We start from the raw sequence: 17,821 nt of genomic DNA on the forward strand, positions 1-17,821 counted from the left end.
AGACCTCCTCCCAGTGTAGATATAAACGGCTCATTCCAAGGTATCGAGAGCACGACAATTCATATTTTCAGGTGACTGTACACCAAAGAATATGTACTTATTAGGAAATAAGCAGAGATCATCTTTTAATGTGGGTGGGTTAAAGACAGACCCATACTGAGGCTACTAGATGCCTACACTGTGATAATATCAGTTTGTATAGGAAGCATTTTTGTTTTCTAAAATTACAAATTACTTCTATTTTAGTTTTTAAAACTATTTGTAAACGTATTTGTGCTCATCTCTGGCCAGCGGCATGGTGCATGTTGATGAATCAGAAACATTGTGATGTGACACCAGAACAAACAACCTTGACTATAGAGTCAGCTTTTGGTATATTTGCAGTTTTGCCACTCTGAACCTTGTGAACAAACAATATTATTTTCCTACTTGGGCAAGCTGTGCTCTTATTTGCTTCTCATTTGGTGAGTCATCTTCATCACGTGGTGCTGTGTTTGGCACACATAGTTCAAGGGGTATGAGAGCAGTGCTGGACAAAATTGAGAATTTTTTTTAACTTGATCTGCAGCATGAATGTCATGAAACAGTGTTCGCAATATATTCAGGTAACATATTAAACTCATAGCAGAGCAGGTTATTTAGGGCTTTGCTGTTAACCAGGTTGCTTGTTTTGTGTATACGTTTAAGTACCTTACTCAGCCCAGCCAGGGTTGGATTAACCCACTGGAGGTCCTATAGGTCAAAATGAGCTGTGTGCCCCTTTTGATTTACTACCAATAAATGTCATTAAATTTCAATACAGGGGGAAATCATTTATTTAGGAAAATGGTCAGGTAAAAAAAGAACAAACACGCAATTTTTTTGTCAACACTGATAAATAAATGTCACATCTCATTTACAGATCACCAGCCACGTCAATCTAAACCTGTTCTCCATGTCTGTTGCACTGTGCAAATTACAAAGTACAATAACTGCTTACATAGCAGTGATGTCAATGAACTCTACCGTCAACTAGTCCGTTTCTCTTAAATACCACTTCATTACATTATCCTGCAGCATCACCACTGACTCAGAAACATCAAGACTACGGTGTGTTTCTTCAGTGCTTTTGTTGTATCCTGTCGTGCCTCTACTTGCTGAACCCACTGCCTCCAGGAGCTTTGGCAGCAGCAGGCTTGCTCAGGGCCGTCTCTGTTCCCGTCCTCACACCGCTGAACACAGATGGTGCCGTTTTGCCCATACGTTCTGAACAAAGAGACACATGTATTTACTGTCAGACAAAACAGATATTTAAACCAGGTGACTGCTCATCTCAAACGGCAATTGGGTATCATTAAGAGAAGTATGTGGGAACAAAAATGTCTGCAACAAATGTTTCTGTTTCATGGTCATGTGTTTAGGAGCACTCCAGCCCTCGGGCCCTTGTCCAGTTTCCAGCTGAAGAACTGTGGCTTTCATGTCTCTCCAGTAAACACTGGCTTTGATTTCAGCACACTTGATCTCTTTAAATCATTAAACTGAGCAGTACTTAAAAAATTGTGAATAATCTCTGAGTTGGACAAAGTACATGTAACAACACAACACACACACAAATATAGACTTTAGTTCTGTGTGTATGGAGTTAGAATTGTGTCTTTATTACATGCGAGAAAATAAATGATATGAGAGAAAAAAAATATTTGAGAGAAAAAGTTTTCACACGGATAGCAAAAAATAATAATATATGAGACTAAAAAAAGTTTTGAGAGAAAGTATTTTGTCATAGAATATAAAAAAAATAATTTGAGATTCAAAAAAAGGTTTCCAAGAAAAAAAAAACTCTCTCTCAAAAAACTTTTTTATACTCTCAATTGAATTGACAACTGGGTGAGGATCGTCTTGGGAGTCGAATTCAACTGAATCATTCATCATCTGTGTCACATCTTACCCAAACATTGGAGTCTCTGCTCCCAAATAACGCAGCGCATCTATGCCGTTGAATCCACCATGGTGGATGAATGATTCAGTTGAATTCGACTCCCAAGACGATCCTCACCCAGCTGTCAATTCGACTGAGACTGGCCAATAGGAATGTGGCCCCGCCCATGACATTATTTTCGCAGCAAAAGCAAAATCCTGACATGAGAGCAAAGACTAAGGTTTTGAGAGAGAGAAGAAAAATGTTTTGAGAGGAACAATTTTTTTTGAGAGAAAATGTTTTCACACTGATAGCAAAAAAATAATATTTGAGAGTTAAAAAAAAGTTTTTTGAGAGTTTTTTTAAATCTCAAATTTTTTTTTAAAATTGTATGACAAAATACTTTGTCTCAAAACTTTTTTCAGTCTCAAATGTTATTATATTTTGCTATCAGTGTGAACACTTTTTCTCTCAAACATTTTTTTTCTCTCATATCATTTATTTTCTTGCATGTAATAAAGACACAAATCTAACTCCACATGTGTGTGAGTGGGTGTCAAAATGGCATCAAAGCAAACCTAATAGTAGGTGAGCATTATTCAGAGGAAACAAAGGTGGGGGGAGTGCAAATTGTGTTAACCTCTGTAAGCAAGAGCCGATTACTTGGCATTTGAGCAATGAGCAAGAAGTTGATTAAGAAATGATTAAAGTTTTATAATACGGGCAGGAATGAACTTGCAGTCTGCTGCTGAATGGTATTTGGATTACATGGGGGAAATGCCAAAGAAATACCTTCTGTGTTTTGAGCTGAATTTGTCTCAACAATAGACAAAACCAGAAAAGAGTATTATAATTTCCTGTAAAGGATTAAATAAAGTACTCAGTTTAACTAACTATAGCATTAACACACCAACATGATATCCCATCTGACACAGTAGGGAAGACCTGGTAAGGTTGTAACAAAGAGATGGCTGTAACAACACCATTTTCACCAAGAAGAGATGACCTAGGATTAATGTAGCCTGATACATTTATTGTATATCATTTACTTCCTGACCTTGCATGCTAATTTCACAGTTGTGTGAGAGTGTGCAGATTTTACAGCAAAAACTCTGATTTTCAGGTACGAAAGTACATTTTCTGGACCAAGTTTATATTTTGATTAGCACCCCTGCAAACAGAATCATGTAACCTGTATTCGATTAGAAAGTAATATGTGAAGAATTTCATCTTTACTCCTTTCAAACTATTATGCTGAAGCTTAACAATTTAAGAAGAGTTACAAGTAACCCCATGACATCTAAACGCAGTTTGATCTATTGTACTCCTTTTTCCAGCATACCAAGACTGTTAAGAAACACTGATAGTCTGCACCAAATGAGACGAGACAGGGGAAAATGTAAAGAGTAAGCAAACACTGAACAGATACTGCAAGAAATTACAAAACCTCAGCAAACAAAGATCAACACAACGCCTCTGTGTGCATTATCACATCAGTCAAAAAGTCAATGCAAGTAAGACCATGTCATGACTGGTTACTCAACCGAGGCAGCAGATTCGTGTCTTGGACTCACTCCACATGAGGCACTTCATTATTCTTTATTCAATGGAACTCACTGAATTATAGATAGATAGATAGATAGATAGATAGATAGATAGATAGATAGATAGATAGATAGATAGATAGATAGATAACTTTATTGTCCACCTCAGTGAAAATTTGTCTTCGGCTTCTCTCAGAAATCAAAGGAACAGACAGACACAAACAATACACCATTAAAAATGCACAATTTAACAATATATATCTTATAGTCATTCTGTGTCCATTGCCTGTATGGCATAGGGAATAAAGGACTTCTTATATATGTTCCGACTGGCTCTAGGGATCCTCAGTCGACGCCCAGACTGGAGCAGCTCAGACTGTGAGTGTACTAAATGTGAGGCTTCTGCAATTATATGTTTAGCCTTTCTGTGTACAGCATTGCCAGATACATTGCTGAGTTGTTTCTGTGATTTGCCAATCAATTGGAGAGCTTGTTTTTGCTCCTTGCACTGAGGTTGTCGTGCCATGCTGTAATGTTAAATAATAAAATGCTTTCAACAAGGCTTCTGTATGCTGTTTCAAGTATGTGCTGTCTGATTGATTCTTTTGAACCATGCTCTCTGAGTTTCCATTAAAAGTTCATGTCTGATCGACTGTTTCATAAAGAAATGTGTAATCCATTATATGGCCCCAATTGTGAAATAACTGTCTGTGAGGTAACTTTACCAGTAAATTGAGCTGTCAGTTAACCCTTTTAATCCCATCGGTTACAATGGTGACCACAAAAAAAACTTTTCAGTCACAAGGCTCTAAAAATGTTACTGAATGATGTGTCAATGCATTTCCAGGAAATATTAAAATAATGAAGGGTCTCCGTGAACTACGTGCAGTGTCACATATTCTAGCCAGAGTGTCCAGCCAGAGCAACTAAGGGCCTCTTACCATCAGGAAGGCTTGCCAGAGGAGCCATGGGTGAAGCAGCAGGTGGTTAAAAATAGAGATTGAGTGTTTGAACTATCAAAGAGACCTGCCACTGCTGTGATTCCAAAACACATAATAAACAGCCCAAATGCTGCAGAATATTTAACACAAAGCTGCCTCAGCTTAGTTCAAATGTTATACTATAAGTTACAAAATTATTGCTTCGATACATCTTACACTAAAGTAACAATGTTACAATGCATGCTACAACAAAGTAACAATATTCAAATACATTGATGGTTGTTGTTTTTCAGCTCTTCAGGAGTGCATATGCAATATAGACAGTGCAGGCAGTGCACTGGGGCCCCTGAGGTGGAGGGGCTCATAGAGAGGGCAGGCCCTTGCAAGTGATTCAGATTGCCATCTTTGAAATATAACTGTGTTCAAAGGTAAATGATTTAAAAAGAAAAGAATATTATTAATTTAAAAACGATGCCATTTGCTATATATGTGATCAAAAAGGCAAACCCATCTGCATCAAGGTTTATTTTTTATTATTATTTTTCAAGATAGTCAGCAGCTATCTAAACAACATTATATGGTTGTGCTTTATAAGCTTAAGATATATAAATATATTATAAAAACAGTTGAATTAAATGATTGATTTCTTACTTTCTTTGATATTTTTGTCATATTTGTAATGACGATTGCTGGGTAATATGTATGTTGATGTTGCATGCACTGGGGCCTGTTGTAACTTCCAACGCTACTGCTGGTGATGTATAAGGGTTTTTAATATGTAAAGTAGTCACACTAACATGTGAGAAAGCATTCTAGTGGCAATGCAGGGAGTGCCAGTGACTTTTAGTTTTAAATGTGTCAGTAACTCAGATGGGGTTTATAAGAATTTGATGACTGCATAGTAGAATATGTTAGTTCAGTCATTGAATGGTAGATACAACACATTATCCCACCGGTCACAGCTGTGACAGACCATAAAACACACTTTTGCACCTTCTTTTCCATGAAAATTTAAAAAATACATAGTGATTAATTATTTCAAAGGGTTACCAATGACAGATGATTTGGAAAGTTTCATGTAATGGAAAATTTGGGATTAAATGGGTTAAGTGGAGTGGTAGGCAAACAACATGTGTGATGTTATAAGGATGTAAAGTTAAAGTACTCAAGAAAGGCGCAAATAGCCCAAAAAAGGTGTTAACTTGGGTGAAGTACTAAATGGCACGACTGTGAAACACAACATGACTGTTATGTTTGCATGTGAATGAAACTACTAGTCCATACCCATTGAGTGCACAGTTGCCCATGTACGGTTTCACATGGTGTGTGTTTGGGATACAGGTCATAGTAAATTGCAGATAAATAGTCAACTGAACCCATTAAGAAGAGCAATGTATTCAGACAGAGTTTTTGTGAATTTGATAGTACGATTGCTTTACTGAGAGTACAGTAGTACCATTGCCAATAATGGATAGTTAGTGGGTTAAAACTGTATATTGGTAGTTGAGGTAGCACGTTGAAAGGCAGATAATTAAAGTGTTTATATACTGTATTGACTTAAAAGTGGGGCGCACTTGGTAGTTCACAATGGAAAGGTGCGGCTAGCCCTTGTTGCAGCAGCATACCATACCATGACTTAGTCATACCAAAAATTTGAAAAAAACCCAGCATTCAGCCACAGGGAGAGCCACAGCGATTGCATTTTAGCTATTTTTAAGAATTTTTCTGTTGTTATAGCGCCACCCAGTTGCCAATTAGAGTTAAATTTCTCCAGTCACCTTGAGGCGTCCTGTTCTACATATCTACCAAGTTTAGTAAACATTGATATGGCGGTTAGGCCTAGATAAGAAATTAGCTCTCTAGTGCCCCCATTTTGTTTGATGGGGTCAATAATGGAGGGGTCCCCTCAGATTATGTGTGGTCATATGCCTACAAAGTTGCGTGGTGATCGGTGAAACCCTTGAGATGTTATACACCTTTATGTGATGAGCCACGCCCTCCGCAATATTCATTGCCTTATAGAAGCTCAGTTTTAGTAAGTTTTCCAACTTTTGCCAAGAGGGAACTTTAGATATTGGTCCCTAGATTATATTCACCGAGTTTCATGCAGATCGGTCAAACTTCCTAGGAAGAGATCGATTTTAAGTGTTTTTCAAAAAATTCAAAATGGCGGAAAATCTATATAACCAGAAGTTATGGGTTCTTGAGGCAAATTTGTTCCTCATGAGGAGAGGCATCTCTGTGCAAAGTTTTATGTCTCTAGCACATACGGGTCATGAGATATGCCCATTCAAAGTTTGCAATTTCAATCGGTTGCTATAGCGCCCCCCTTTGGCCAACTCATGTAATATTGCTTCATTCGCATCCTCCAATTACCTTCTACCACTGTGCCAAATCTCACATGGATTGACCAAGTCAGTGAGGAGAAAAACGTGGAACAGACACACCCACAGACAGAGTTTTGGTCATTATATAGTAAGATAATATCACACAAATCATGCCTGCTGTCAGGGTGTTAGCTAGCTAGCGTAGGGTGACCATATTTTGATTTCCAAAAAAGAGGACACTCGGCCTGGCCACGACATAGCCTATTTAAATGATACTCGCAGTTTACTCAAAGATGCCTTATTATTTTAATATATTTAAAATTTAAATGTATGGATAGAAAATTCAGTTATATTACAAAATAATATCTCTCAAAGACAGAAATTCAGATAGGCCCCAATAGGGGACACATACACACACTAGAGTGTGGCGATCCAAGCCCGACGGTACCGGACGGGTCGGCCGGGTTTGGTCAAAAATGTAGCTATAAATTGTATTCGGGCTCGGGTCGGATTCGGTCAGCTTTCAGTGAAAATGTAGTGTAAAAATAAATAAAATCCTATTGTCTGTCCTGTTTATTGCTTGGGCACTGTTATTTACGTGACAACACCTGAACATAACACACACAGACACACATTGGCTGTTTGTTTCTACCTCTCTCCTCGCTGGAAGTCTCGGACCTCCAGCCGCCCGCCTCCGCCTTGATTAAACGCTGAAAATAAAATAAAAGAGGGAGACAGGTTTTTCCTATTTTATCTTATTTTGTTTTATTTCTCCCTCTCCTCCCGCGTCCCGCTCCCGTCTCAAACACGGAGGTCTCCCTCTCCGCTGAGCACGCCCGGCCTGTTAAATAGCCTGTAACCGTAACAACTGTGTGACACAAACTCAGTGCTTTGGTCATTAAATGATGTCGGGCTCGGTTCGGGTTCGGACAGAAATATGCTGCCCGTGGCGCACTCTATCACACACACACAAACACACGGAAAACCGGACATTATCATCAGTTTATAAAAAAAACCCGGACGCCCCGGACGGGACGTGAAAAGTGGACATGTCCGGGCAAAAGAGGACGTTTGGTCAGCTAGCCCTGTTATCGCCACCAAGGTAACAGAGGCTCATGTATATTACAGTAATAACTTTATTATTTGATTATATTTACATCAAAGTTACCTCACTCAGATCAAACCAGCTACAGAGCCAATTGGACAGATGCTTAAGGTACCTTCTTAAGCACTACTATTTTCCCAAAGTGTCAGTGTCCCTGGTGGTCTAGTGGTTAGGATTCGGCGCTCTCACCGCCGCGGCCCGGGTTCGATTCCCGGTCAGGGAACTACTTTTCGCACAGTGCTACAATCATATAGAGGACAATCATATGCTGGCAAGTGTTGATACCATGTTCAGAAAGAAAACGAAACAGGGTAGTATCACGGCGGGATATTGTGGAGAAAAATATTTCTTCAGAATGTTGAATGACTCGGTTAATGAAATAGCCTACATTTGACAATGAAAAATAAAATTTGAAACTGATAAAACCGTGCTTTAATAAACACATAATTTCATGAACAAATAAAGAAAGAAAGAAATGTTGGTAATCCATTGTAAAAATGAAAATCATTAATTTATAACTGCATGTCTACAAATCTACACTTAGTTACTGTAAAACTTCATTTAATAGCCGGGGGCTGTTTGCTCACAGAAATCGACAGCCTTATATGTGAGACAGGCATCTGTATGGGACACGCCTTTAATTCCCTTCACACAAAACTGTTGCTCTGCAAAGATCAGGAAATATAATCTAATTATTCATTTAAACCAGTACAAACAACACTTCTTGTTATCTTGTTAAAACAATACTAACAACTTGGATTCACTTTTATGAAAAACTTTTTTGATTCTTTTGATCTGAGGACCCTTACGGACTAAAGGAATATGAATAACTTACAGGTTAATTAAGTAATGAACACATAATGTGAGGTAGCCAACAACCTACTTTTGTACATCTTAAGAACATCTACTAAAAATGAGTTGCTTGGCAACCAGAGCAGGCATCTAATTGAGACAGGCGTATATTTGTCAAAATATGTAGCAACACGGGGCTAGTAAAAGAGTTAATCATTCCAGCATTAATATATTCATTTAATTATGCATTTAAGTGTTTATCTAGGCCTGTGTGTTCATTTTGGATTTGATTTATTTAGTTAGAATGTTATTTATCAGTTCAAATATTTAATATTTCTATATCTATTTCAGCATTAATCTGAATAATCTGGTTTACTTTTTCATTTATTGATGAATCAGTGCCTTTTTGTTCTCATTGGAAGAGGCCAAAGAACATAGCATTCTGAAACAGTGACATATCCAACGTGTCACATTACTCACTTAGAGCCTCCTCTATTTAAGTTGTTAGTCAGACATTCAATTATATTAAACTGCCAAGACGCATGATTTTTTAGGTCGACAGGCCAAGCAGGAACGAAAAGATTACTTTTGTTAGAACAGAGAGCCGAAATGTCATTTACAAATAAGCAATAGCATCTGATATGGTGTTACATCACTCGTCTTGTTTTTCAGTGATAGAAGAAACAACATTTACAAAAGGCCTTACTCACCACACTCCACCATGACCTCATAGGTCTTACTCTTAGCCTCGCCCTTCAGTCCCAGTTTACTGCGAGCTCCTTTCAGGTCCTCCACCTTCATCGGGGGACGCTTCTTCTTCTTCACCTCGCCCGGCTGGAGTGAATTAAAGAAAGATGGGGAGAGCTCACACGTAGCAACTGTGTTCAGTCTCTGTTCATAATCAGAACAGAACACCTGACCTGACTTACCTGTGACATGGTGACTGAAGTTTGTGAAGTGATTCCACAGACGTCGCTTTCCAGTGTGACAGATCCACTGGTTGTTTTTCTTGTGTGTGTCTTTGTCTCCCAGTGAGCCTGACATTATATATAGTCCTGATCCAGACCCAGTGCGTCAGTCAGACCCCCTACCCTCTGTCTCACTCTGCCTGTTGTCAGTGTGTATTATTAGGTGTGACGTGAGGGATGGTACAGCTGGAATGGGTCTCCTGTCTTTTACGATAAGCTTACAGGCCAACAGCTGATAATTTCGGATATAACACAAGTGGCAGTTTGCCTCCTCCTCCCCTGCAGACCCTGCCCTCCTTTTTTAAATGTTGTTGTGGGACTTGGCACTAGAAGGGGTATCAACAGCTCCCCGCAGCTCCAGTTGTTAGGACTCGGCCCACCCAGTGCTACAACTTGGTCCAGGCCTGAGGGAATGTCTTTTTGAGTCTTATAAAAAGCATTTCCAGACAGTTAACACATGATTCAACAAAATAAGAGGTGAACCAAGAGGAGAGCAAGGAAAATTATCCAACTGTTTTGTTTGAGTTTCAAGAGGGCCATTGATGCTTTTTTTTATATGCGAGAAATAAGCAGCCAGAAGTCTTCAGGTCAGATCTGGCCCCAGAGTAGCTGCGCTAACATTTGCATAAGTTACACCTTTGGTTATCCTTATCCTGTTGGGGGTTGCGGGTGTGCCGGAGCCTATCCCAGCTGACATTGGGTGAGAGGCGGGGTACACCCTGGACAGGTCGCCAGACTATCACAGGGCTGACACATAGAGACAGACAACTATTCACACTCACATTCACACCTACGGACAATTTTAGAGTCACCAATTAACCTGCATGTCTTTGGACTGTGGGACGAAGCTGGAGTACCCACAGAAAACCCACGCTGACACTAAGAGACCATGCAAACTCTGCACAGAGGGGCTAACCATGAACTCTCTTGTTGTGGGTTAAATTAAGGGGTTTATTTTAACCAAACCAGAGAAGGTGAAACAGTGCAAAGACGAACCAAGATGCTTTTGTGAGTTTTATTTTGTTTGTGTTGACTTTGAATGGAGTGTGTTCTACAGTGATAAAATAACTCTTTATTTACATGGGGTCTGGTGGGAGTCTCTTTCTGGTTAACAAAAAGGATCTTGCTTTTAAACAAAAAGGTCCCCTTTCTATTATGTTGTCAGACACCTGGAAAAACAATAATTTGAGCCTGTCAGTGGCAAAAACAAGCTCTTTCAGTGGACCTAAAGTGAAGGTGCCCAAATGCCCTGAGTAATTACATTGCAACCTATTTTGTGACTGCCAGCTGCAGCGCTCTTGCGCAATACTGGACCGATTTCAAAAGCTGTTGTCTCCATGTGGCACAAAAACATGGGGCATTGTGAAAAATACCAAGGAGTGGTTTTGGTGATTGAGTAGACATATGAAGGACGAGAAGGAAGGAAGACCAAGTAGTTACCATGTGCCATACCAAATTTCACTTCATCAAAGCATAATTTGGCAGATAATAAATATACACATTTCATTTCTGTGAAAGGTGCTACAGCAAATACATTTTATTAATATCATTATTTTTCACTTACTGGATTCCTGTGATATATTTTAATGTACATCTTAAAATAAAATGAGTAACCACACCGTGAGCGATCAGAAAACCTTGGCATCATAATCTGAAGTTGAGGTGTTAACTGTGATGATGATGATGATGGATAAACTGACTCACTACTTTTAAAATGACAAACTAAGTGACGCAGAGAGAATCTGAAAGCCTGCATACTCATTCAAGTATCATCACAGTACCAGGATAGTCTTTGAGAGTAAAGAAGCTTGTGTCCTGACCTAAGGATGACAACACTTAGAGGAATAAAAAAGGCAAGGATGCTCAATCGGACTTGTTATGTGTAGGCCTGTGAGATTATTACCACTGAATATGGTCACAGTTGCTATATTGACCATCTGCTGTATGTCTCACAATAAAATACATGTTAGTGCACGTGCTTATTTGTGCAAGGCTTACGGTAATAAGCATCTCTGACTGGTTATCTCTCTCAGCCTCCTCTGACAGCTTAAACTATGGTGCTACAGCCTGTACTTGGAGCCACACCAGTGACTTTCATATAGGAAACACAACAAACAAATTATATGTAATAAATGTAAAATTGGTATTTGTGTGTGTTACCAGTGTGAGGCAGGATGTAATGTATTTTTCAAGAGCTTCTGACGGATGCCCATGACGCTGAGTCTTTCCTTAGCTATATGTAAGAAGCTATGAGTACTAACTACTGGATCTAATTTTGGACATACAATCATGTCTGAGGGTCGGTTGGCTCGAGTGGCAACCGCACCTCTCCCCGAGTCTGTGGTATGCATGTGTCACTGCGCTGACTCCACTGTGGTGACGCACAAGTAATGCGCACAAGTCTTTTCACACACACGATCCTCGCCCTTAGAAATGTTGCCTTGCTCGGGTGGTGCCTCCTTTTTCGGGTTCAGACCCGTATGTACACTGACGTAGGTGTCCCTGGTGGTCTAGTGGTTAGGATTCGGCGCTCTCACCGCCGCGGCCCGGGTTCGATTCCCGGTCAGGGAACACTTTTCCGAAATCACATTTAGTGCTGCAGCAATGTAGCCTAAACCCACAACATCCGTCTGCTTGGTTGGAGATGACATAACAGAGCTTGCGTTCTCAGATTAGGTGACACCTGTATGGAGTTAGATTTGTGTCTTTATTACATGCAAGAAATTAAATGATATGAGAGAAAAAAAAAATGTTTGAGAAAAAAAGTGTTCACACTGATAGCAAAAAATAATATTTGAGACAGAGAAAAGTTTTGAGAGAAAGTATTTTGTCATACAATATAAAAAAACTGAGATTTAAAAAACTCTCAAAAAACTTTTTTTTACTCTCAAATATTCTTTTTTTTGCTATTAGTGTGAAAACATTTTCTCTAAAAAAGAAATGTTTCTCTCAAAACCTTAGTCTTTGCTCTTGTGTCAGGATTTTGCTCCCACTGTGAAGATAGTGTCATGGGCGGGGCCACGTTCCTATTGGCCAGTCTCAATCGAATTGACAGCTAGGTGAGGATCGTCTTGGGAGTCGAATTCAACTGAATCATTCATCCATCGTGGTCGATTCACCGGCACAGATGCACTACGCTATTTGGGAGCGGAGACTCCAATGTCTGGGTAAGATGTGACACAGATGATGAATGATCCAGTTGAATTCGACTCCCAAGATGATTCTCACCCAGCTGTCAATTCGATTGAGAGTATAAAAAAAGTTTTTTTGAGAGAGAGTTTTTTTTCTTGGAAACCTTTTTTTAAATCTCAAATTATTTTTTTTTATATTCTATGATAAAATATTTTCTCTCAAAACTTTTTTTAGTCTCAAATATTATTATTATTTTTTGCTATCAGTGTGAAAACTTTTTCTCTCAAATTTTTTTTTTTCTCTCATATCATTTATTTTCTCGCATGTAATAAAGACACAAATCTAACTCCATTCACCCGTGGCCTTTGTGGGGGTGGTTTGGCTATGGCATGGGGAGTGAGATTTGTTAGGGTAAGTATGACAATGTCAGGGTAAGGCCAATCAGAGTTAAAACAGGGTAAGGCATGCCTCAGTGACAATTCCCAGTCCCCCTGTTTTGATGGTTTCTTTGACTGGGTCTTTGGTAAGATGCCTGAAACAAGGCCTGTGGTTAAACAATAAGAGACTTTCATGTTTTGTTCTACAAAATAAAAAATGTCAGTAAATACCCCACTTGTGAATTCTGATGCTTTCATGTGTCTTACAAGACGGTTGCTAACAAGTGACTCAAGGAGACTACATGATGACATGCTTAGCACAATGACGTGCTAAGCATGGCTTTACAGCCCCATTATAATAATTTTGAAGTCATGTGACTTGCGATTGCATTTCGGCTTCAAAAATCCTAAATCTTGTTAATTTGTGGAGATTATTTTGCTAAGCAAAACATGTTAGTATCATAAATGTTTGTTTGCCACAGATCTCATTTCTTGCAATCATACAAAATCTAAAAAAAAAATCCCATTGGCTTTTTGTTGAGGGAACCATGGATGTGTAAGAGACATAGATACAGTCTTTGAGACAAAGCCCCCTTCATTCTTATGAAAGCTGCTCAATGGTGCATGAAACCAAAAAAGCTCTGTTACAGCGGTCTGAAATTACCCAGATGATTGGCACTGCTTCTGCATCATTGGACCCATAGAGCTGGCGTACTAGACCCTTCCATCGTTCATGCCAGCTACTTCTGCCTTAGCACTCCACTAACTTGTATGGGGATAAAATTATTTAATCTTGTGGCTGTTCTAGACTTTCCAAAAGTTATCGGACCAAATGGATTAAATCCTGATAGTGGAAAAAGTTATTTCACAGGGGTTGTGACGCTCAAAAAAATGGATTCACTGTTTTACAGACGTCTCTTTCACAATATAAGTCTACAGGGAAAAGTATTTTTGGAGCCCAATGGCTTCACATGACAGACTCAGGAGATATAACTCCACTATTTGGCCACTATGAAATTTGTCTTCAAAGCCCGGCATAACTCCTGAGGGCCTGGAGGGATCCGGGACCATGTTCATTTCCAGGTTGGCCCACACATAAACATCATCCCTGCAGCACTGTAAAACACTCTAGTAGAAATTAATCAGCTGTCAAGATAGATTACAGAAACTATAAAGCAAACTCTAGTGGAAATTAATCAGCTATCAAGATAGTGTATCATATCCTTTATTGGAAAAGCATTTAGAATGATAATTTACCTCCATCCCTTGTCTTTATAATCGTCTAGTAGTTTCACTTTGCAAAATACTAAAAGCCCTCTTTGTCCTGGCTTAGCTGAGAGTTACAGTAACTGCTGCAAAATGCTGTACTTTCCTCCTTTAAAATGCACAGTCATTTATTCCTTGCCAACATGCCAAAAACATCAGAATGAAACCATTACCATCACCAGCACCATACCTTTCACAGTCACAGTGTCACTCTCAATTTAGGACCAGCAGTCACACCAATCATGCACACTTGACCACATGCATCCAGCACACGCCAGTACATGCAGGTATACTGTATATATACACTAGCATGCACACGCACACACGCACACGCACACATGCACACACACGCACACACACCCTTTCTTTCGACTGTCTGGTCCACAGTCACTTAACAGTTTAGAGGTCTATGCATGTCACATTCTTAACATCAGAGCCTGCTGAATGCTGCTTCGTGCCTGAACATCTGGCGCTCTGGAGAAAACAGTCAAAAGAACACTAAATCAAAAACAAAAAAAACAAAAACACCTGCTGGTAATTTCACTCAGGCACATTATTGTAACAAAAAGAAAATCACACCAACACAAAAGGAAAGGTGAAAGCTGTGATAAATGGGAAATTGTGCAAGAAATGGTTCCCATATCTACTCTCTCCGTTGGAGTTAAGGAATAAAGAACACTTTTGGAACAAGCATAGTCACCTTTTTGGCCCGAAAATAACACTCAAAACTATATATAAAAAAACCCCAAGACAACTTAAAATGAGACAAGAGACATTCAAAGACAAAGAACACACAGTCAGAGCACATCAGGAAAACAGTCAAACAAACCGAGACTGCAGTCTTGTGTCTACAGACAGACGGACAGCACATGCTGAGCTGATATCAGAGGGATGTTATAGTGTGGTACTTGCAGTCCTACAGGTCTAACAGTTGAGAGGACTCTGTCAAGAGATAATGGAAGGTTGCTGCAAGCATTAATGTGCTCCCTTTGACATGAGTAACGTTACGTACAAGATATGCAGTAGTTAAGTGTGTAGCTGTGCTGGAAAGTGTTAAGAGTTGCATCAATACAGTGATTCAAACTCTATGACATAATTCTTCCCTAAATTAGGTGTGTCCAAATGTAAACACCCTGTACACACTGTACACACATACACACACCATAGAAATAGAATGAGTAGAATGGACATTCCCATTCAAGCCAACTTAAGAGGGTGGTTATAGTGGCGGCCATATTCGTGTGTGCCATTGCCACTACAACCATTGGAGCCAGCTAACTTACGTATAAACAGAGCTACTTGCGTGAACTTTCTACAGTGAGGATTTGCAGTGACGACCAAATGAGCAGTGGATTAGTAATTTTGTGCTTTCAGACAGGCGAGATGCTTTTAAAATATGAAAATATGATATTAACTGCTACTTTCTTGTGTCTTTTGCTGCCGTTAATTGCATGTTTGTTGAAACATGATGTAACCTTGCCGTAGCGAGAGGATAGAGAGCATGAGAGGGACAGTGGAGATTAACACTGTGCAGATCGGCATATTTTCATATCTAACTCTGAATTAAGGGTTTATTTTGACTAATCCAGAGTTGGCGAAACAGTGGAAAGACTAATGTTAACCAAGATAGCTTTGGTGAGTTTTACAGGGTTCCCACACATTTTCAAGGGAACAATGTCTGAACCTTTCCATGATTTTTCAAGGACCAATTATAAAATTTCCAGTACACTGACAGAACTGTAGGTTGACTGTACTCCACGTGAATTGTGTTATAATCATTGTATTTAGTCAACAACGTCGACGCAATTCAGAGCCACGTTACTCACAGCAATCACCCTCATACTGCATTACATAGAAGGTTATCTACCAAAGATTAAAATAACAATTAATTCCATTGAACTCAACAGCGGTCCATGATTCTTCTAAAAACTTTCAGGGATTGGGACCATGACTTTCCCAGGTTTTCCATGACTGTGTAAAACCCTGGTTTAATTTTGCTTCTGTCAGATTAGAATAAAGCATGTTTTATGATAAATTACCAAGGCAATTAAGCTGACATGTTAGCCTTAGTTTGGTGAAAGAGAAAAACTTGGATTGTGGCACCGCATTTCTGTTTCTATGTGTGGTCACCAAAACAACTGACTGACAACAATCACCATTTTCTTTTGTACTACTCATACGACCACGGCAAACTGTTCAATGTCCACTCTATTCATTCCACTTCTATGACACAAACACACATCACAGGTCATGGTGGTACATCTATCTGAGAAAACAAAGGACAAAGTTTACATGGAATCCACATCGGAAATACAATCACTTTAGAGGACATCTCAGACTATCAAACGTAACAAACTCACTGAACAGTTTTGTTTGCATGATGTTTGGTTTTGTTGTGGCCGTTGAGATTTGTCCAACCAACCTGATCCTGGACCACTGCACCCATACACACACACACACACACACACACACGCACACACACACACACACACACACACACAACACACTTAAGTCCAAACAGTATTAAACCAGTGTTAACGTTTCCCTATTATACGTACATAAAAGATTTAATGATATTGTGTTCATTCATGATGGGTTTTGTTTTCCCAAACAGTGTCTTTAAACACAACACTCACCCCAGGAGTGCCATGTCAAAATGCAACAGTGATCTGAAGTACCAGGTGATCTGCAAAAATATCTCCCAGTGTGTTAAATTAAATCCCAGGTTAGACACAGTTTATGCAGAGGTCCTTGCAGGAGTCGACAGTAAAGGGAATTCAGTCAAAGTATATGCTTCTGTTATCAGAGGGTGTCCTATGTTTGAAAAGACTGTGTCACCTCCTACGGCTGACACGGAAATCTGTAGAGGTATGGGGAATGTATATATGTGGCCCGTGAGGTGGAAAGCTACCAGAAGAAATTTGACCGTAGCAGTTTAGCCAAGCACACAGGTCAAACAGGGATCCCCATGCGAAGCTTCTTCTTCTTCACCGTCTTCAGGCCAGTGAGCCGGCGAACATCGTCTTCATCTGACTCATCCATTTCATCGTCTGCTGAGAAAAGGATCTAAAAAGCAAGATCACCAATTAAGTATCTGACCAAATGTTTCCCCTTCTGTTCCTGAGATATAACGCTGAATAATCACCAGAAAAGTGTTGTATGCAGAACATTATGATGTCACAGTGAAGTTGACCCAAGCCAAAACAACCCTGATGACATCATCAAGGTTATTTTCAGACGTTAGAAGGCTCCCTCCAGAGCCATTAAATATATAAAGCAATTGTTCTATGGTAGAGTAAATACAATTTCTCATCTGAGTCTTGTTGCACACAGTTAGTTGATCTTTACAAGTACATTTAAGTACATTTTTATTTCTGGAGTATTTTTCTGTCTGTCCCCTGACACAATTTCTTATTCTGCTGTGGAAAAATACCCACTGCATGCAGAAGCCTTTGATAACCATCGATTAATC

General features: G+C 39.4%; 1 protein-coding gene and 2 non-coding genes across 4 annotated transcripts in view; 2 read left to right on the plus strand and 1 right to left on the minus strand.

Annotated features, from left to right (window-relative positions):
- Positions 1–797: 797 nt before the first annotated feature.
- LOC125896561 (store-operated calcium entry regulator STIMATE-like) overlaps positions 798–17,821 on the minus strand; it is a 31,332-nt gene continuing 14,308 nt past the window's right edge. The window contains exons 8-10 of one of the 2 annotated variants that reach the window (XM_049589210.1): positions 17,308–17,415; positions 9,317–9,440; positions 798–1,245 (exon numbers count right to left, since the gene is read on the minus strand). In XM_049589210.1, coding sequence (XP_049445167.1) covers positions 1,130–1,245; positions 9,317–9,440; positions 17,308–17,415 — 348 coding nt within the window. In that variant the 3' untranslated portion in view covers positions 798–1,129. Of the gene's footprint in view, positions 1,246–9,316; positions 9,441–9,535; positions 9,697–17,307; positions 17,416–17,821 lie in introns of those variants that run through there. The other variant, XM_049589200.1, reaches the window with a different exon arrangement.
- Positions 7,966–8,037, plus strand: trnae-cuc (transfer RNA glutamic acid (anticodon CUC)). Its single transcript has one exon. It is a non-coding gene; the product is annotated as a tRNA-Glu (tRNA).
- On the plus strand, positions 12,074–12,145 carry trnae-cuc (transfer RNA glutamic acid (anticodon CUC)). Its single transcript has one exon. It is a non-coding gene; the product is annotated as a tRNA-Glu (tRNA).

Source organism: Epinephelus fuscoguttatus, linkage group LG1 (assembly GCF_011397635.1).
Source record: "Epinephelus fuscoguttatus linkage group LG1, E.fuscoguttatus.final_Chr_v1".
NCBI classification, from domain to species: domain Eukaryota; kingdom Metazoa; phylum Chordata; class Actinopteri; order Perciformes; family Serranidae; genus Epinephelus; species Epinephelus fuscoguttatus.